General features: G+C 46.1%; 1 protein-coding gene across 3 annotated transcripts; it reads right to left on the bottom strand.

The window, feature by feature from the left end:
• Window positions 1-15,242: 15,242 nt before the first annotated feature.
• On the bottom strand, window positions 15,243-19,827 carry LOC123079963 (uncharacterized). 3 transcript variants are annotated; one of them, XM_044502804.1, is made up of 8 exons: window positions 19,470-19,827; window positions 19,031-19,374; window positions 18,875-18,944; window positions 18,149-18,367; window positions 16,898-17,090; window positions 16,708-16,794; window positions 15,913-15,990; window positions 15,243-15,478 (listed from the first exon to the last, which is right to left on the bottom strand). In XM_044502804.1, exons 4-8 carry the CDS (start codon window positions 18,154-18,156, stop codon window positions 15,326-15,328), a joined length of 519 nt encoding a protein of 172 aa, XP_044358739.1. In that variant the 5' UTR covers window positions 18,157-18,367; window positions 18,875-18,944; window positions 19,031-19,374; window positions 19,470-19,827; the 3' UTR covers window positions 15,243-15,325. The 3 variants fall into 3 exon arrangements, with proteins under 3 accessions (XP_044358739.1, XP_044358740.1, XP_044358738.1); XM_044502805.1 differs by having other exon boundaries at window positions 15,243-15,482; window positions 18,226-18,367; XM_044502803.1 differs by having other exon boundaries at window positions 18,226-18,367.
• Between the last annotated feature and the right edge of the window lie 802 nt (window positions 19,828-20,629).

The raw sequence follows: 20,629 nt of genomic DNA, 5'->3' as shown, positions 1-20,629 counted from the left end.
GTTGGATGACACGCACTACTGGTACATGTTAGCTGTAGCGCCTTATCAGTAGCGCGGCATCCCGCGCTACTGATAGGCAAAGTACCCGCGTTACTGCTAGGGTTTTCCCTAGTAGTGAGTATAAGTGAAGAACAAGAGCAACCCCCTAGCTCAAAAGATATAAGTGAAGTACATAGAGTATTTAAAAAATCACGATAAATGTGTGTTCCTCTCAAAAAGGTGTGTCCAGCAAACAATGATTGTGGCAAACTAAAAAGCAAACAAAGCAAACAAAGCAGAAACTATGGCACAAGACGCTGCAAGTAAAACTCTTATCATGTGATGAATAAAAATGTAGCTCCAAGTAACATACAGATAGGTTATAGACGAAAGAGGGGATGCACGCTTGAGTCTTCCTTGAATATTACCTTGGCGTGCTTTGGGCATCCCCAAACATAGGGTCTTGCCACTCCTTATTTCTTCATCCATCATGATCTCACCCACAACTTGAAAACTCCAGCACACAAAACTCAACAGAAACCTCGTGAGATCCGTTAGAATAGGCACACAAAACATGGGTCTGGGCCTAGATTTTCTGCTACGAGCTTTATTAGGCCCGGCCTTACCCGACTTATGGCCAGGTATAGGTGTGACAGCCTGGTTTTTGACCTCTTTTCTTTGTCTGATTTTATTTGGGTTTTGATTCGAATTTTGGAGTTTGAATCACTTCAGTTGGACTTAGACACTTGGGCACCACCTTGACTTTCCCCCAAGTGACTCATTTCTCTCTAGCCATCGTTTCTTCTCTGATCCACCTCAAAATAATATTATGAATATTTTTCTTAAATGAAAAATATTCATTTTCCCCTTCTAAAACCCTAACCAGCCACTTGTGCTCCAAAGCAACCCCAATTTTTCTTGCCCACAAAAATCAGAAAAATTCCCAAATATTCTTTGGACCCTAGGACACCTTCCTGAGCAAAAATATTGCATCACTTTTTGGAATATTTTTGCTACAGAAAATATTTTCTATTCTGGACAGAAATGGTAGTTTCTACAGCAACTACCATTTTACTTGCTCCAATGCTGCTGAATTTTCTTGTGCGTCACTACCCTCCTAGATGATTGCTAACCTCCAAAGCTCAGCTCCCAACTCTTAGTATTTTGACCACAATAAGCTCTCAAAGTTACTGTCGAGAAACTTACCTTGTAGTGAAACTCCATCTTACTGCACCTGAGCTCGAATCCAAGCATTGGCCCTACCCAAAACAGTAAGGACTACACGCCAGACATGAAATTAGGGCCAGCCGTGGCTCTATGCTGAAGTTCACGCGGTGACCACGCGTGTGCACGGTGCCAACCTGCTTGTCGCCACGCTCTGAGTGCCGCCGAGCGCTCTGTTCGGCGCGTGCTCGCTTCCCCGCCTGCCGCACCTCGCCAAACCTCGCCACCATCCCCGTCTCTACTCACTTAACTCCCTCCTGGTGCTCGCCGACGCTGGAGCTCGCCGCAGCATGCACGGGAGCGGTCCAGCCAACCCAACAGTGCACCGCGCACTGTGTTCGTCGCCAACCCCTCGTTCCCGTGCTCGTCTCCGCTCGCCCACAGTGCTCGCGTGAGCTGCGTCGCCTTCCCCCTTGCTCACTGACGCCGTTCGTCGCCGGGCGCCGTGTCCAGGTGTCCTCTGGCGGAGCCCGAACCTCTCACCTCACTCGGCTATAAATTCAGCCCTCTCGAGCTTCACCAAGTCCCCTCACACACTCCACAAGCCAGTAGGAAGCCGTAGCCCGGCCGGGCAGGCTTCGGGCCGCCGTCCCCGAGCTCGAGCTCGCCGACGATCCCCTCGGGTCATCCCAGTAGCTCCAGCCCCTCCCAAGCTCGGGCCACTCTTCCAGAGCCTCCACCGTGATTTAGTGGTGCCGTTCGACCCGGTTGGGGCCACTGGTGCAGCCTCTGGTCGCCGTCATCCCCAACTCCGGCGACCTCCGCTCTCTGTCGCCGCTGGAGAGGCCCGTTCCGATGCCGTCCGACCACCCCTAGCTAATCTACGGGTACGGGCAGGTGCGCCTTCGTCTTCTCTTTCGATCCATCCCTCTAGCTCAGGCCAAGATGCCCTCCTCGCCGGTCTGAGCTCCCGCGAAGCTCCGCCGTGCCCTGTAATTCCCTCTCCCCCTCCCTCTCACCTGACTAGCGGGGCCTGCTAGTCAGCCAATCTGGCCGGGCATGAAGCAGTATGAGTGGAGCCGCCCCGCGGGTTGACGCCTTCGACGTCACCCCCCGTTCTGTTTTTATTTAAATCAAATTCAAAATATTCCAGAGAGCTTCAAACAGCTCCAACTTTTTAACCATAAGTCCAAATGAATTGATTCTTTTTGCATTGTGTTCTTTATGAAAAGATCTAGCAGCTCACAAAAAATGATATTTTTCTCTGTTGTCTAGATTTTCTGGTGAATTTCATAGTGGTTCTTGATGTTTTCTTTTAGTGTTTATAATTGTTTTCAGAAGGTGAAGCTTGTCTTGAGGATCACCAGGAGGAGTGTGAACCTCATCTGCACTAAGGCAAGCCACAACAACATTTTCATGGTGCCATTACAATATTTCTGAATTTTCAACTTGAACAAATGGTTTAATCCATGCATTTAAATCACTAAAATAAATGTTTATATTCTGTTGGATGCTTGATTGATGTGTATATGATTAGTTTACAGAAGTTTGAAGCTAACTAAGTTTGGCTAAGTCATTAGAAGAAATATTTGTTTATGAAGAAGTAATATGGGTAGGAAAAAGGATTATTTGGTTTAATCTTTTCTTGGATAAAAAAATAAATTATGCTAAGTAATGGTTCTGCTTAAAAATTTGATGGATAAACATAACCAGAGAGGTGCTATAAGTTATTGATATCTATGCTTAGTATTTGATGAAGTTGACCCAGTTATTTCCGATGATTTGTGATGCATATATCAGTGTTGCATTTTCATGGCATATCATGACACCGGTACTTTCACTTTAAGTGAACCTGATAATTACTTAACTTGAACATATTGTTGATCGGGTCATGGTGCCACTGAATCGAGTTTTCCCCTAGTGCAACCACATTTGCCTTTGTGGGAAGGCCTTTATTCGGTCTGTTGTCATGCCTCTGGTCGGTGCCTCCAACGAGGGAAGGTTATGGACGTGCGTTACCCTGGCCCGGTAAGCAGACGAAACCTTGTGTGCGCGTTGTTGTCATGGTACCTTGTCCCCGTTTGGGACCATTTATGTTTTGCCACGACGGTGGCCGTTGGTGTCTTTGGTAGACACGGGGCCACCCAGGACTTAGGCCAGTGGGGAGTGAGTCGGAGTGGCTGGGAGAGTGTCATGGCAATGGAGGGGTTTCGTCGGAATGTCGTTGGTCCACCTGAATGGGAGTGCGAGGCCATGGGTTCCGTGGTGTGGGTACAATGCGCTATCTCTGCAGAGTGTATTAAATCTATCGATAGCCGAGTCCACGGTTACGGACACGCTCGAAAGTAGGTCACACCATGGGTCAACGTTTAAATAATTTTGCACACTAAGATAATAACTGGGCACTGTTGGAGATATGATGGTTGAGAAATCATCTTGGTGTTGGAGGCCAAATTGTTGGTCGGTTTGTGATCCAAGTAAGATCACCGTTTGGTGTAATCCGATTAAAGACCGATGTTGGTCCGTTTGTGATCCGAGGGCGATCACCATTTGGTAAGCAAGTCCGAGGGACTTAAGTCCCGAGATCACGATCACGGCATGATTTTGCATTGATGTTTCAACTAGTTAATTATCATGATATTGTTTGTCATTATGTTTATGTTTGTTGTGAGCTTGCAAGTACATTCAATGTACTGACATGGCGTGTCATGCCAGCTTTCAGGAAACTCTCGTTGGAAAGGAGTGCTGTCCGAGTCTAGATCGTGTCCAGATCGGTGTCCCTGTGCTATGGAGTTCCGCTTCATCGTCGTTCCGCTGCCGCGTAGTTGTCACGCTCGAGGCCCCTTTGTGTTCACTAAATAATGTACGTATTGTTTAGCCGCACCGTGTGTGCCGCTTGGCCTCGCAACCCGTTGTAATATGAACCATTTTCCGCTAGTATCAATAAAGTGGTTGATTTCTGTACCAAGATGTTGTGTGTTGCCAGAAGACATGGTCTCTAGGCTGGCAAATACAAGGTAAACCGGTTGCTCTGAGACGGGGTGCCACAATGCTTGGTATCAGAGCCGCGCTGACTGTAGGCCATGCTAGACTACCGACATGTTAACTGGACATTAGTTAAGAGTATAAGTTGAGTGCCGGTAGCATTTGTAGATGGTTGATGCATTGCATGCACTCGTTTTATTTTTATTCTAACCTACTAATGGATGTGAGTGTAGATGGCTCCGGTGCCGTATCCGTGCCAGTTGCAGCTGATGCCGTACACATCACCGCATCTCCTCCGTAACGTGTGGCGTCGACTGTACCCCCTCGGTGACGACCCAGTCTATCGTGTGTACCGGGAACGCCTAGCAGACTCAGTGTATGAGTATCACGGAGTGGTTACTCTGCGCACCAGTTCAGCTTCCAGCTCTTACACTCGTACCTCCCGGAGCAGTTTCGCTTCTACCGCTTCTCAGGCTGTCCAGTTTGCTGCATTTGAGATCCTCATCGAGCTTCGTTATAACGAGGTCCGGATGCAGAACCACCCAGGTTGCCACTACTATCCTTCCCTGCACGACAATGGTCGTGTCCGTTTCCCTATCATTGATCCGGAGTCTGATAGTACTGCTAGCCACCTTTCTCGTTATATCACCGCTAGCTATCTTATGATTCACGAGCTCGCTCGAGAGCTGACTCGTGCTCGCACTGCTTTAGCCGCTACTAGAGCTTTCACTACTCCATCGTCTACGGGATTTACTCCTTATTATCCATCCAGTTCTAGTTCACCTATTTCACCAGTTACTCCTCCGAGTAGCTCTGGCACCTCGACTGTGAATCCTCTCAGTGCTCCTGCTGAGTGGGTTTCCCTTCTCACTACCCCCGTAGTCCCGATGCTCCAACCTCATCCTTCACCTGCTCCGGAGGGAGAGCCTTCAAGGCAGCGTCATCATGTTACCTTTAACCCGGAGGTCTCGATTAACGTCGTCAGTTCAGGATCCGAGTCCGCTTCAGGAGAGGACCCCGCAGCACCAGCAGAGCATTAGAGCGCTCGAGTATCCGCAGTCGTCAGGATGATGTACGGATGTAGTCGTACGAGTCATGATGTTCCGTTTCATGTATGAGAGTAGTTGATCTTATTCGGTCTTTATCTTTTATGTACGGGTCTATGTATCATTATGTTGGAACTTCCTCTTATTCCACGTGTTTCCTTCGTTATTTTTGCTTTCTTTTGAGTTTGGTCGCTGGCTTTTCCCCACTATATTTTTGGATGTTGCTCATCTCAGTTGTGTTGTCTTGGGAAAAACAAACAATAGGATGATGCGGGGAGGCAGCAGTAGCGACCCTTGTGAGGATGTTCCTGTTCGTCGTTCTGCACGACAGGCAGGAGACTCCCCCGAGCCGTACGTTCCACCACGGCCTCCACCGCCAAATCCGCCCTCCACTGAGCAAATTTGGCGTATGTTTGAGGAAAGAAGGAATAATGATCTGATTGAAATATTAAGGAGTGTGCAAGCTATGGTTGGGCAGAATGGAAATCGGAACGGTCATCACTCCAAACTGTCAGATTTTCAGAGAACCAAGCCTCCCAGTTTCAGTCAGGTTATTGATCCCTTGGACGCATACTACTGGTTGAGAACCATTGAGAAGAAGCTTGAGATTTCTTGTACTGATGAGGATGACAAAGTCCCATTTGCAACTCATTATCTTGAAGGCGCTGCCACCATATGGTGGGAAAATGCAAAAGCTATGTGGCCTGCTGATGAAGCAATCACCTGGGCAAAATTCAAGGATCAGTTCCGTAAATATCATATTCCTACTGGACTTATGAAGATTAAGCATCATGAATTCCTCGCGCTCCTCCAAGGAAGTCAGTCTGTGAGTGAATATTTGCATAAGTTCAATCATTTGGCCCGTTACTCCCTTTATGATGTGGCCACCGAAGAAAGAAAGATTGGCAGGTTTCTTGGGGGATTAAACCAGCATCTCCGATGCACCCTCAGCATGTTTGACTTCCTTGATTTCCAAACTCTGGTAAACAAGGATCTCATTGCTAAAAGGGAGCACAAGCTTATACATGACAATAAGCCTGCAAATAACGATCACAAACACAAGTTCGAGCCTAGGAAGGAAGTGCAACCAATGCAAAAGGCTCGTACCTGGCAGCATACTCAGGTAGAGTACAAGCCTAATTTGTAGCAGGATGTTAAAAAAACCACTACGCAAGTCAAGAATGTCGTAACCAACCCGGTGCGAGAAGAGTGCCAGCGCAACAATTCTTGGTTCAGTTGTGGGCAAACCGGACATTATGCCAGGGAGTGTCCCAAGAACGACATGACTAATGCTCCATTCAGGCCACAAGTCAACTTTATGGGGTCATACCCTATCCAGCAAAACATCACTGGGCAAGTCCATCACCTCTCCGCAGACGAAGCCCAAGAGAACCCCGAAGTCGTCATTGGTATGTTTTCTGTTAATAGCATACCTGCCATAATTTTATTTGACTCTGGGCTTCCCACTCTTTTATTTCGTGGAGTTTTGTTGCCCAAAACAAATTTCCTTGTTCGATTTTGAGCAAGAATATGCTGGTACAATCCCAGGATTTCTGCTTAGAAGCAATCTGGTTTGCCTTAATCTGGAAATTAATATCAACGGAGCCTGTTTTCCAACTTCCTTGATAGTCATTGAGTCTGTAAAGTTGGACATTATTTTCGGGATGAATTGGTTAACCCAATATCAAGTATGCATAAATTGCGCAACCCGAGAAGTCACTTTGACAAGTCAAGAGGGGCAGACTACAAAATTCTATGCCCGCAGAAGCATACCCAAGAAAGAAATGGTCTTCATCGCTGTGGCGGGCGAATTGGAATTCATTCCTGTGGTCAGTGAGTTTCCCGATGTATTTCTAGAAGAACTGCCAGGCATGACACCAGATCGAGAGCTGGAGTTTGCAATAGATCTTGTGCCCGGAACCGCACCATTATACAAGAAGTATTATCGGATGCCTTCCTCAGAATTAGTGGAGCTAAAGAAGCAACTTGATGAGATGCTCCAGAAAGGATATATGCGTCCCAGCTATTCCCCATGGGGATCACCTGCTATATTCGTGGGTAAGAAAGATGGTAGTCTCTGTATGTGTGTGGATTACCGACAGCTAAATGATGTCACCATCGAAAACAAATATCCACAGCCCAGGATCGATGACTTGTTTGATCAACTCAGTGGGGCAAAGGTATTCTCCAAAATTGATTTAAGGACAAGATACCACCAACTCAAGATTAAAAAGGAAGATATTCCTAAGACCGCGTTCACTACCCGGTAAGGTCTTTATGAATATACCGTTATGTCCTTCGGCCTCACCAATGCCCCTGCTTTCTTCATGCATATGATGAACAAGGTGTTCATGGACTTCCTAGATAAATTCATGGTGGTCTTTATTGATGACATACTCATATACTCAAAAGGTGAAGAAGAGCACAAAGGACACCTCAGAGCTGTATTACAACGACTCTGCGACCATCAGTTGTACGCCAAATTCCGTAAATGTGAGTTTTGGCTCAAGCGAGTTGGATTTCTTGGGCATGTGCTGTCCGCAGAAGACATAGCCGTGGACCCGAGCAAAGTAAAGGACGTGCTCGATTGGTTGGCACCCACAACTGTATCCCAAATCCGGAGTTTCCTTGGATTAGCTGGATACTACCGTCGTTTCATTAAAGGATTCTCCAAGATTGCCAAACCTATGACGGAGTTGCTCAAGAAAGATAAGAAGTTTGAATGGACTGAGGACTGTGAGAAAAGTTTCAATGAGCTGAAAATCCGGCTGACAACAGCACCTGTGTTGACTCTTCCAGACATCTACCGCAGCTTTGATGTGTACTGTGACGCTTCCAGACAGGGGCTTGGATGCGTACTTATGCAAGATGGCAAGGTGGTAGCATATGCATCGCGATAGCTATGACCCCACGAAGGAAACTATCCTACTCATGATGTGGAATTAGCCGCGGTGGTTCATGCTCTAAAAATTTGGAGGCACTACCTCATTGGGAAGAGGTGCCAAATATTTACTGACCACGAAAGTCTCAAGTATATATTTACTCAGCCAGATTTAAATCTCCGCCAACGAAGATGGCTTGAGTTAGTCAAGGACTATGATCTTGGAATAAATTACCACCCGGGTAAGGCCAACGTGGTTGCCGATGCCCTTAGGCGAAAGCCTGTCAGCCTGAATACCATAATGGAATCCTTGCCTCCTGAACTTCAAGAAGAGATTGCTCAGCTCAACCTGGTCATAGTTGGTGCTGGTCTTGCTAACATATGGAAGTTACTCCTACCCTCAAGGAAAAGATCCGCAAGGCCCAGCCAAATGACACAGTCCTATAGAAACATGCCACGCGTATGTTAGCAGGACAGACCTCAGATTTTTCTAAGGATCAACAAGGTACACTGTGATTCCGTGGAAGGATTTGTGTACCCAGTTAAGAAGATTTAAGGAAGAAAATACTATCAGAAGCACACGAATCTTCGTATTCTATTCACCCTGGAGGTACTAAAATGTATGAAGACCTTCAGCAAATATTCTGGTGGGATGGGATGAAGAAATACATTGCCTATTTTGTGGCCCGTTGCGACATATGCAACAAAGTGAAGGCAGAACACCAGAAACCAGCCGGACTCCTCCAACCGTTGCCCGTTCCACAATGGAAATGGGATGATGTCTGCATGGATTTTGTCACAGGGCTACCAAAGACTCAGCGAGGCAATGACGCAGTCTGGGTCATAGTGGACACCTTAACCAAGGTAGCTCACTTTATCCCCATCAAAACCACATACTGAGCCGATCAGCTCGCACAACTGTATGTGTCCAGAATAGTCAGTCTGCATGGAGTACCACGAACAATCACTTCCGACCGGGGGTCACTTTTTACCTCCGTTTTCTGGTCACGTCTCCACCAAGCCTTGGCGACAGCGCTAAAATATAGTACCGCTTATCATCCTCAGACCGATGGACAGACTGAGCGTGTAAACCAAATACTCGAAGATATGCTTCGGGCCTATGCCTTGGCCCAAGGACCTAAATGGGAAGACTGTCTGCCGTATGCCGAGTTCTCATACAACAACAGCTTCCAGACCAGTCTAAAGATGTCACCCTATGAGGCTCTGTATGGCCGTAAGTGCCGCACTCCATTGAATTGGTCTCAAACCGGAGATAGCCGTATTTTTAGAACGGATCTCATGATGGAAGCTGAGAAGCAAGTCAAGGAAATCTGAGACAGATTGCAATTGGCTAAATCTCGATACAAGAGTTATTATGATGCAAAGCACCGATAGATCAGTTTTGAACCCGGAGAACATGTATACCTCCGAGTCACTCCTATGAAAGGAGTCAAGAGATTCCAGACTCGCGGAAAATTGGCACCCAGGTTTATTGGTCCATTCCCATTTATGTCCAGAGTGGGTACTGTTGCATATCAGTTGGAACTGCCCCCAGAATTGTCAAAAGTGCACGATGTATTCCATGTCTCACAGTTGAGGCGATGTATATCGCCGCCTAAGAAAAAGACTGCTATGACAGAAATAGAGTTGGCTAAGGATTTAACATATGAAGAGAGGTTGTTCAGAATTTTGGATCAGATGGAAAGGCTCACTCGTAGTAAAACAAGGAAGTTTTACAAAATTCAGTGGGAGCATCACAAGGAGGCAGAAGCAACTTGGGAACGAGAAGAATTTCTAAAGGAACATTATCCAAAATGGTTTTCCCGAGCAACCGAATCTCGAGGACGAGATTCATCGTAAGTGGGGGAGGTTTGTGACAGCCTGGTTTTTCACCTCTTTTCTTTGTCTGATTTCATTTGGGTTTTTATTTGAATTTTGGAGTTTGAATCACTTCAGTTGGACTTAAACACTTGGGAACCACCTTGAGTTTCCCCCAACTGACTCATTTCTCTCTAGCCATCATTTCTTCTCTGATCCACCTCAAAATAATATTATGAATATTTTTCTTAAATGAAAAACCTCTAAAACCCTAACTAGCCAGTTGTGCTCCAAAGCAACCCTAATTTTTCTTGCCCAAAAAAATCTGAGAAAATTCACAAATATTCTTTGGACCCTAGGAAACCTTCCTGAGAAAAATATTGCATCACTTTTTGGAATATTTTTGCTACAAAAAATATTTTCTGTTCTAGATAGAAATGGTAGTTCCTACAACAATTACCATTTTACTTGCTCCAATGCTGCTGAATTTTCTTGTGCGTCACTACCCTCCTAGATGATTGCTAACCTCCAAAGCTCAGCTCCCAACTCTTAGTATTTTTACCACAGTAAGCTCTCAAAGTTACTGTCCAGAAACTTACCTTGTAGTGAAACTCCATCTTACTGCACCTGAGCTCGAATCCAAGCATTGGCTCTACCCAAAACACTAAGGACTACACGCCAGACATGAAATTAGGGCCAGCGGTGGCTCTATGCCGAAGTTCACGCGGTGACCACGCGTGTGCATGGTGCCAACCTGCTTGTTGCCACGCTCTGAGTGCCGCCGAGCGCTCTGTTCGGCGCGTGCTCGCTTCCCCGCCTGCCGCACCTCGCCAAACCTCGCCACCATCCCCGTCTCTACTCACTTAACTCCCTCCTGGCGCTCGCCGACGCCGGAGCTCGCCGCAGGGAGCACGGGCGCGGTCCGGCCAACCCAACAGTGCACCGCGCATTGTGTTCGTCGCCACCCCCTCGTTCCTGTGCTCGTCTCTGCTCGCGCACAGTGCTTGCGTGAGCTGCGTCGCCTTACCCCTTGCTCACTGACGTCGTTCGTCGCCGGGCGCCGTGTCCAGGTGTCCTCCGGTGGAGCCCGAACCTCTCACCTCGCTCGGCTATAAATCCAGCCCTCCCCAGCTCTCTCGAGCATCACCAAGTCCCCTCACACACTCCATAAGCCAGTAGGAAGCGGTAGCCCGGCCGTGCAGGCCTCGGGCCGCCGTCCCCGAGCTCGAGCTCGCCGGCGATCCCCTCGGGTCATCCCCGTAGCTCCAGCCCCTCCCAAGCTTGGGCCACTCTTCCAGAGCCTCCGCCATGCTTCAGTGGTGCCGTTCGACCCGGTTGGGGCCACTGGTGCAGCCTCTGGTCGCCGTCATCCCCAACTCCGGTGACCTCCGCTCTCTGTCGCCGCTGGAGAGGCCCGTTCCGACGCCGTCCGACCATCCCTAGCTAATCTACGGGTACGGGCAGGTGCGCCTTCGTCTTCTCTTTCGATCCATCCCTCTAGCTCGGGCCAAGACGCCCTCCTCGTCGGCGTCAGCTCTGGCGAAGCTCCGCCATGCTCTGCTTCCTTCTCCCCCTCCCTCACACCTGACTAGCGGGGCCCGCTAGTCAGCCACTCTGGCCGCGCCCGAAGCGGTACGAGTGGAGGCGCCCCGCGGGTTTACGCCTTCGACGTCACCCCCCCGTTCTGTTTTTATTTAAATCAAATTCAAAATATTCAGAGAGCTTCAAATAGCACCAACTTTTTAACCATAAGTCCAAATGAATTGATTCTTTTTGCATTGTGTTCTGTATGAAACGATCTAGCAGCTCACCAAAAATGAGATTTTTCTCTACTGTCTAGATTTTCTGGTGAATTTCAGAGTGGTTCTTGATGTTTTGTTTTTGTGTTTATAATTGTTTTCAGAAGGTGAAGCTTGTCTTTAGGATCACCAGGACGAATGTTTACCTCATCTGCACTAAGGCAAGCCACAACAACATTTTCATGGTGCCATTACAATATTTGTGATTTTTCAACTTGAACAAATGGTTTAATCCTTGCATTTAAATCACTAAAATAAATGTTTATATTCTGTTGGATGCTTGATTGATGTGGATACGATTAGTTTACAGAAGTTTGAAGCTAACTAAGTTTGGCTAAGTCATTAGAAGAAATATTTGTTTATGAAGAAGTAATATGGGTAGGAAAAATGATTATTTGGTTTAATCTTTTCTTGGATAAAAAAATGAATTATGCTAAGTAATGGTTCTGCCTAAAAATTTGATGGATAAACATAACCAAAGAGGTGCTATAAGTTATTGATATCTATGCTTAGTATTTGATGAAGTTGACCCAGTTATTTCCGATGATTTGTGATACATATATCAGTGTTCCATTTTCATGGCATATCAAGGCACCGGTTACTTTCACTTTAGGTGAACCTGATAATTACTTAACTTGAACATATCGTTGATCGGGTCATGGTGCCACTGAATTGAGTTTTTCCCCAGTGCAACCACATTTGCCTTTGTGGGAAGGCCTTTATTCGGTCCATTATCATGCCTCTGGTCGGTGCCTCCAACGAGGGAAGGTTATGGACGTGCGTTACCCTGGCCCGGTAAGCAGACATAACCTTGTGGGCCCATTGTTGTTATGGTACCTTGTCCCCGTTTGGGACCGTTTATGTTTTGCCACGATGGTGGCCGTTGGTGTCTTTGGTTGACACGGGGCCACCCAGGACTTAGGCCAGTGGGGAGTGAGTCGGAGTGGCCGGGAGAGTGTCATGGCAATGGAGGGGTTTCGTCGGAATGCCGTTGGTCCACCCGAATGGGAGTGCGAGCCCATGGCTTCCGTGGTGTGGGTACAGTGCGCTACCTCTGCAGAGTGTATTAAATCTATCGATAGCCGAGTCCACGGTTACGGACACGCTCGAAAATAGGTCACACCATGGGTCAATGTTTAAATAATTTTGCACACTAAGATAATAATTGGGCACTGTTGGAGATATGATGGTTGAGAAATCATCTTGGTGTTGGAGGCCAAATTGTTGGTCGGTTTGTGATCCAAGTAAGATCACCGTTTGGTTACGAGGTAACCCGATTAAGGACCAAGATGTTGGTCCGTTTGTGATCCGAGAGCGATCACCGTTTGGTAAGCAAGTCCGAGGGACTTAAGTCCCGAGATCACGATCACGGCATGATTTTGCATTGATGTGTCAACTGGTTAATTATCATGATATTGTTTGTCATTATGTTTATGTTTGTTGTGAGCTTGCAAGTACATTCAATGTACTGACCTGGCGTGTCATGCCAGTTTTCAGGAAACTCTCGTTGGAAAGGAGTGCTGTCCGAGTCTAGATCGTGTCCACATCTGTGTCCCTGTGCTATGGAGTTCCGCTTCGTCGTCGTTCCACTGCCGCGTAGTTGTTTAGCCGCACCGTGTGTGCCGCTTGGCCTCGCAACTCGTTGTAATATGAACCATGTTCAGCTAGTATCAATAAAGCGGTTGATTTCTATACCAAGATGTTGTGTGTTGCTAGAAGACATGATCTCTGGGCTGGAAATACAAGGTAAACCGGTTGCTCTGAGCCGGGGTGCCACAATAGGCGCCACACACACTAGTCATGTTTGGTCACATTAAATGAGTGGGTAGTGTATCTGGTCCACCCGGTGCAATAAGGTGGTTCTCTGGACGAGTAGTTCCCATTAACTAGGACTTTCTTCACAATTTTCACTATCCGCGCAAAACAACCAATTAAGAGGATATGAAACTCCAACAACTGATCAGCATTACAACATGTAATGGGATAATAAAAATATTAAAACAAATGCAAAAGATTTGGGGAGCTCTGTTCAGCGCCTTAAGCGCCCGAACAGGTTGCTGGCACCCACACGCCCCCGCTCGAGGGCGGGCCCAAGAAGAAGGCAATCACTCTTTGGTCGCTTGACCGCATTTTTTGCGGGTCCGATCATGTTTGAATGGTCGGGGTAACCTAGTCAACCATTGACCTTTTGAAAAAAATGTGAATTCAAAAAATGTTCACAGATTTTGAAAAAAAAAGTTCACAAACTTTATAAAATGTCACATCCCTAGTTCTGACAATGCTTAGTGCTAGCATCTGGTTTTGCATCATGTTTACTTTTCACAGAAAGTTGAAATGGGGATGACAGAACCCCCATCACCCCCCTTGAAACCAACTAGGGTTTACTAAAATTGGTTTCAATGAACCCAAAATGCCCTTCACAAAATGTTCATCATTTCTGGATTGGGCTAAGACCCCTGGCAAAAATGGTGCACATTTTTCTAGGACACTCTGGATTATTGAATTAATTCATAAGTATTTGAATTTGGACATTTAAATACTATAAATATTTTTACATGTCCAAATAATTCTGAAGTATTTGAGGGCTGTTGTAAAAACTTTCACAAGTGCCCACAGTTATTTTTCAGCATTTTATCAAATGGTTTAGTTTTTAAACTAAATCAATACAGAGGAAAATAAATAGAAAACAGAAATAAACAAGAGAGAGAGGAGAAAACCTTACCTGGCGCTTACCTGCAGCCCACCTGGCGGCCCAACTGTGCAGCCCAGCCCACCACCGCAGCTCGTGTTGTCTTCCTCCTCAGGCCAGTAGGCAGGGCTTGTGCCCGACGCGCGCGCGCACGCGCCGAGCCACCTCCTGCTTCGCCGGGGCGCCTTGAGCCTTCCGTAGCGCCACGCCACCCCCCAGAACCGTTCGGATCGATCTCTCCCTCCCTCGCTCTCCCCCTCGCCCGTTCCCCGCCATCACTACAAGAAATATGTCAACTTGTGACCTTGACTATTGGTCACTGAAAGGTCATTGATTTTCATTTGCGACCTTTTTGTGACCAAAAACAGAAGGTCAAAAGCTGGCAATCGTAAACTGAAATTAACGACCTTCAGAGAAGGTCGTAGACGTTTACGACCAAAACAGAAGGTCGTTGAACCCATGACCTTTTGTTTTGGTCACTGGCTGTCTGCCCAGGCCACATCGGATCCGACGTGGCAATCTGACGTGGCAAAATTGCGACCAATTGAAAAGGTCGTTGACAAGATTCAGCCCGGTCCGATTAGGTGTTTTACATGGCCGAGCCCAACAATTCAGCCTTTCTATTTTTTTTTCTTGTCAATTTTTGGTCGACTTCATGGGCCAAGCCCAACATTGCAGCCTTTTTATCTTCTTTTTTTCAAATGAGTCCAGCCCAATGTTTTCCAGATTTTTCGTTCGTGGGCCTTGGCCTTTCCACATTCATCTATTTTCGTTTTATTTTTACCCAAAATATTTGTCCAATATAATTTGATCCATGGCCTCTTTAAGGTCCAACTCCAGCCCATTTAGCAAACATTTTCAAACCAGTTTGAATAACAATATGAATCAAGTTACCATGAATTAGCTGAATATTACGGAAATATCTCAGAACACACATTCTACAAATTTCCACCACATATGTATATTATACAGATCCAAGCAACCTACGACATGTTGTAGTCAAGTCTTCAGGTGCTGGAATACTGGAATACTCCAGAACAGGAAAAATAAATAGAACAAGCTTATCTAGTGCTTCACGACGAGAAAACATTGTAATCTGCTTCTTCAAGTACTGCTTCTTCCTTTTGCAAAACATCGGGACATTCAAAAGAGAACAAGAAGTATGTCACTGATAGAAGAAATATTACGCGAATACTTTTAAAATAAAAACTAAAGACACACCAGTATTTTATCATTCTACTTATTATTATTTTACCAAGATCATTCTACTTATATGAAATTGCCATATTCGTCAAAACTGGGAATTGAATTGGCACGTATGACAAACTTAGCAAGAAATAAGCATTGAATGTTTCACATACACGACAAGGTTTAAAAACAATCATTCAAAGTTACAGCAGATCAAAGTTCCATTTGAGTATAAGGAACAATACTCATATTCAATCAATAAGCAACTATGTCAAAATTAATTCAGATTTACTAATGTGTGTGTCAAATGATACATGCATCAAGTAGAAGGCCATCAAGCATCATGCCCTTATCTGTTCATACCTGACTTTGTGTTGATATGATGGATGGTTCTGCAGTTGAATCAATCCGCACCATCGTTGATGATGGACGCCGCATGTACTTGTCCATTTAGAAGTATAACATGCAAAATGTTACACAAGCAGGTATTAGCATAAAGTAGAGCTTGTATAGTACATGTAAACTTTAGATATGAAGGACCAAGAGTTCCAGAAGCAAAAAACTGGCATGGATAAACCAGGACATGATGAAACAAATTATTCCTTGTGCATTTAAACAGGAATATGGTGTCCACTTCATACTACCACGTCATCATCAGGATTAAAACAACACATTGATACTCAGAGTGCTGGATGAGATAAATATCGATTGAAACCAATCAGAGGAGGGAGCAAAATAGATCCTCTATTTAATTGTCATAAGAATAGAAGCCGAAGGACAAATATGAAGCACCCTAAGCTCAGTTTGCTAGCACACAGGCCATAAAAATTGGCTCAACATTCAAAAAGCACGACTCTAATCTTAATGTTGTGTGGAAACAAGACAAGAATTGTACAAGTTTAGTACTGTACACAGCAATGAGCATAACTTCAATACTGCACACCAAATTTAGTCGGTTATCAAATCACCTTGTCGCTATACCACATGCTGACATCAATCACACACAACTGTTCTAGATTGAATCCCCACACACCGCATAGATAAACCGAACTACTGTACAGACAGATCACATTTGCTTTCCCAGATGACAAAATGCAAGACAAAATCACGAATAAATCCACGGGTAGAGACCTAAGCCAGGAGAATCACCACCCGTACCTTGCCTATCTGCAACTTGTTGAACACATCCAGGAGAATCCTGTAGTTCTGGATCATGTCGTACTGCGTCTTGGCATCGAAATTCACCTGCAAAACACCCCAAAATGAGCATCGCATCGCAGCCATCTAAGCCAAGCCGCCTAAGCGCAACGCTCCAGAACAGATCAATCAGGCCAGAACGCCTCCTAACCTTGTGCATCAGCACCAACCCAGGGTGAACTATGTCCAGCAGCTGGCATTGCACCGCCCCCGACGCCGCCTGTGTACTTGATGATCCAGGCCCCCACGACGACCACGTCGTGATCCATGCGGAGCTCCACCTCCTGCACGTCTGATCCATGCTCCAGTGGAGGCTCGGGCTCCACCCTCGAATCCGGCGGCGCCTGCAGAAAGATAGAGAGAGATTGAGCGAGTCAAACAGAGAGAGGGGACAGGTCCAATATACAAGTTATCATGGTCTATTAATTAGCATTCGCAACAGACTAGCAAAATTCATTACCATTTTTGTTAATAAATATGCATCATGTTCAGGTACTGGTCATGCTATTGAAGCTGATCCTTGTGACTAACACCAGCACGGTGCACGATTCCAGCAAATGCTGATTGACCAGTCACCAAGATCAGTATTGATTAACATTAACGAGATAAAAAATGTATAATGTGCATGCATGGCAGTAACAATCTTGCATATAATGTTTACTGCACAAACATTTTTTAGCTTAAAAGTAGAAGCAAATTATGGGCTATTCTTTCAATCATGATAAAATGATTGATCATGCCCCCAAAATATCTTTGAGTGGCAGGACACAGCATAGGACAGGCCACTCCGTAATTGAAATACTGAACTGGGTTGTTAGAGCTAACTGTAGTGAGACTAGCAGAACGACAAACAAGACGAAAATATAAATACAAGGCCAACTTAAACCTGGGTTTAGTACACATGTACAGTTTAAAAGCAAATCAGATCAACTATAAAATCATGCACCTGGGTTTTACTTATCAAGGTTTTTCACTTTCCATTTATACAACACAACAACTAAATTGATTAGAGAAGTTTAGAGAGAGATTTGAGAAATCTAAATTAGATAAAACTTCAGTTCTGCTCTCTCATTGGGATGATTGGATGCCCTAATTTTCTCATTGGACAACTCTCTCTAGCTGCGAGATAGTATTTTTTTTGCTCCTCTTCTCTACTGTGCATGCAGTGCAGGTATGGTAGGTCAGGGCCACCCAGCTAGCTAAGTTCGACATTGCTCGGTTTGAGAAGCATTACGTTTCCGTGGTGGTGGCTGGCTGGCAATCATGGCTGCTAGCTCATGCTGCCAGTGTGCGTGCACATCTCCCTGCTGGAACCAACCCAACCCAAACAAAACAATAGTAGCAAACCACACTTGTACCAGTAAACTTCAGTATGAAACAGTTTCTCGCCGAAAGAAACTACCAAAGCATTTCCAAGAATTTCAAAGAAACCGCCTCAAGTCGATTCAGCCACTTCACAATGAGGTCGCCGTCGCCTACTTGCTGGTCTCAAGGTTGCCATCGCCGCTCATCACTGGCAGTCTCCAGCCGCTCTCCGTCGCCACTTGTGCCACCCATGTGCTCGCTGGTCGCTGGCTGCGCCTTCCGCTCCCTGCTCGTGGATTGGCAGAACAAGAAGTGCCTGAAGCAAATGGCAAAGTGCAGTTATGCAGGAGATCCAATTTACAGTACCTAATCATTCAAAGCTTTGACTGGGCGTTTGTTCTTTTAGCAATTTTTTTGCTATAATCCAATGTTATGGACATGCTTTATTGGTACGAGGAAAGCAGGATTGATGTATATCAGAACTTGCTGTACTTTCTGTATCAAGGAATGAAATTATGTGGTTTGGAAGCATTTTTTCGAAATGTGCAGTGTTCAAGATTCAACTGGCTTCCAGAATTATAGAACTGAGGTTGTGAGTGGAACTAGGATAAATTAATAAGATTTAACAATTGCTTTTAGATTCTACTTACTCTGTACTGAATAACTGGAAATTACTACTCCAATAAGTAACAACTCCCTAACTCCATCTAGAAGTTGGACACTGACTCTCAGTTATACTGATTCAGTCATACCTTACATTTAGCTACTTTCAGAAATCAAATCATCATCCAAACGCAAACTGTGTGGCACAGATTTCACGTACCATGTACACATACGGATCCGGGCGGCCACCAGTGCCCGCACGACGCAACCCTCTCTTCTGCTTCAGCAACCTACGAATTCCAAACAGAGAGTCAGCCAACAAATTTCAGAACATCTTCAGAGATGATAGCTGGATTAGCGGAAGTGTCCTACTCACCAGCGCACAGCCTTGCTAGTTACAGCGTTGTCGCCAATGGCGGCGCGGATGGCCGTCTCCGTGACTGGGGCCGCCTTGGACCACGAGAGCGACTTCATGATCGAGTCCGCCCTCCGCACCAGACTCTCACAGCCGCCGCTCGCCAGCGAAGGTCGGCGGCATCTCCCCGACGTGGCCGTGGACCGGGAGGACGCGGCTCCCGTGATGGTGCTCCCCTTGCTGGCCACCACGCTGCCCCTCTCGCTCTCCTCCCCCTCCTCGTAGTTGTTGATCTACATCCAAATTCCCTTCCGCCTCTTCATCGGCTCACCCTGGAACAGCTTCCTGGTCGCCTGCGCCAGCACCTAGAGCCAACGATCAGAACCATCGATCAGCACATCACCGCAGAAGACGGACACGACGGACAAACCGCGAACTAGCAGGCGAGGAGGTTGGTTACCTTGGGGTCGATGCGGCGGAGGGAGGCGATGATGGCGAGCACGCGGAGGGGGTCGATGGAGAGCAGGAGGAGGCGAGGCTGTGCATGCGCGGGCAGCAGAGGGGCTCGCCGGTGGCTCACCGAGGGAGAGATCATGGAGGGGATGGGGAGGGAGGTGGCGGCGCGATCTGGAAGGCGAGGAGGAGCGGGTGGTGGCGCGCGGGCGCTGGCGGCGAGATCAGCTGAATCGGGGGCGGGAGGTAGGTGGCGGCTGCGAGGAGTGCATCTGAATCGGGGGAGAGAGGGGAGAGAAGTGGAGTTAGGGTTTGGGTGCGGAGGCGAGAGAGGGGGCGAGGGAGGAGGGGTGCGATGGGATCTGAGCTAGGGTTTGGGCTGCGGGTGGGGGTATCTCTTATTTATTTATTTATTTTTTCTGTCCATAGATGGATGGACGGATGTGGGATGGAGAGATGGATGGATGGATGGATGGGCGCCATGTCATCGATCCATGGGACGAGTTCTGATTGGTTCGGAAAATCAGTGATTTAAAAGTACTGAAAATAGAGGGATTTTGTGAAGCAGCAATCAAAAATATTTTCTAGAAGGGCATCACACAAATTTTCACTAGAGTTAGACCACATTTTATGGATAAGGACAATTTTGTATGCATTTCTGATCTTTCTAGCTATTTTTAATCATTTTCTGAGTGGAAAAATGGTTTTTTTGTGAAGACCCTACCAAATATTTGTTGCAAAATTGGATTCCATCAATTTTCTAAAATACTAGTCCATATTTAATATACAATTGACCAAATGGTTGGGTGTCAAAAGCTTTGATCCACCTCTCGTGAAAAAGACAAATTTCCGTCGGTTCAGCTGGAAGCGGGTCAAATTTGAACTGTAGCTGCCTCATAGTTTGCTCTTTATTTTTTCCAAAAATCATTTCTAGGTACATAACTATCTATTTAATAAGAGAAACATCAAAAGGTTTCCAAGATTCAACAACTAGCTAGGAACGGTCAAGCCCGCCGTTTTGACCGCATTTTGAAACGGGCATAAAAAATTAAAAAAAAATCAAAAAATTGGAAAACCTTTGCGTTGTGTCATCATATGTGACCAAGTCTCCAGGAAAAATAATAAACTTGTAAAACGGAAATTATTTTAAAAAAGTGTTCTCAGAAA

Source organism: Triticum aestivum, chromosome 3D, assembly GCF_018294505.1.
Source record: "Triticum aestivum cultivar Chinese Spring chromosome 3D, IWGSC CS RefSeq v2.1, whole genome shotgun sequence".
Classification (NCBI taxonomy): domain Eukaryota; kingdom Viridiplantae; phylum Streptophyta; class Magnoliopsida; order Poales; family Poaceae; genus Triticum; species Triticum aestivum.
The sequence above is the reverse complement of the archived record's forward strand: the minus strand, read 5'-3'. Positions and strand labels throughout refer to the sequence as shown.

What these genes read in the sequence shown, in the direction of transcription:
- LOC123079963 (XM_044502803.1), bottom strand. Translation starts at nt 18,257, where the DNA reads ATGAGCGGCGATGGCAACCTTGAGACCAGCAA. An exon ending in GGCAACCTTGAGACCAGCAA is followed by an intron (nt 17,091 to 18,225) that starts GTAGGCGACGGC and finishes ATCTTTCTGCAG; the next exon opens with GCGCCGCCGGATTCGAGGGT. An exon ending in ACAAGTTGCAGATAGGCAAG is followed by an intron (nt 15,991 to 16,707) that starts GTACGGGTGGTG and finishes TAAATGGACAAG; the next exon opens with TACATGCGGCGTCCATCATC.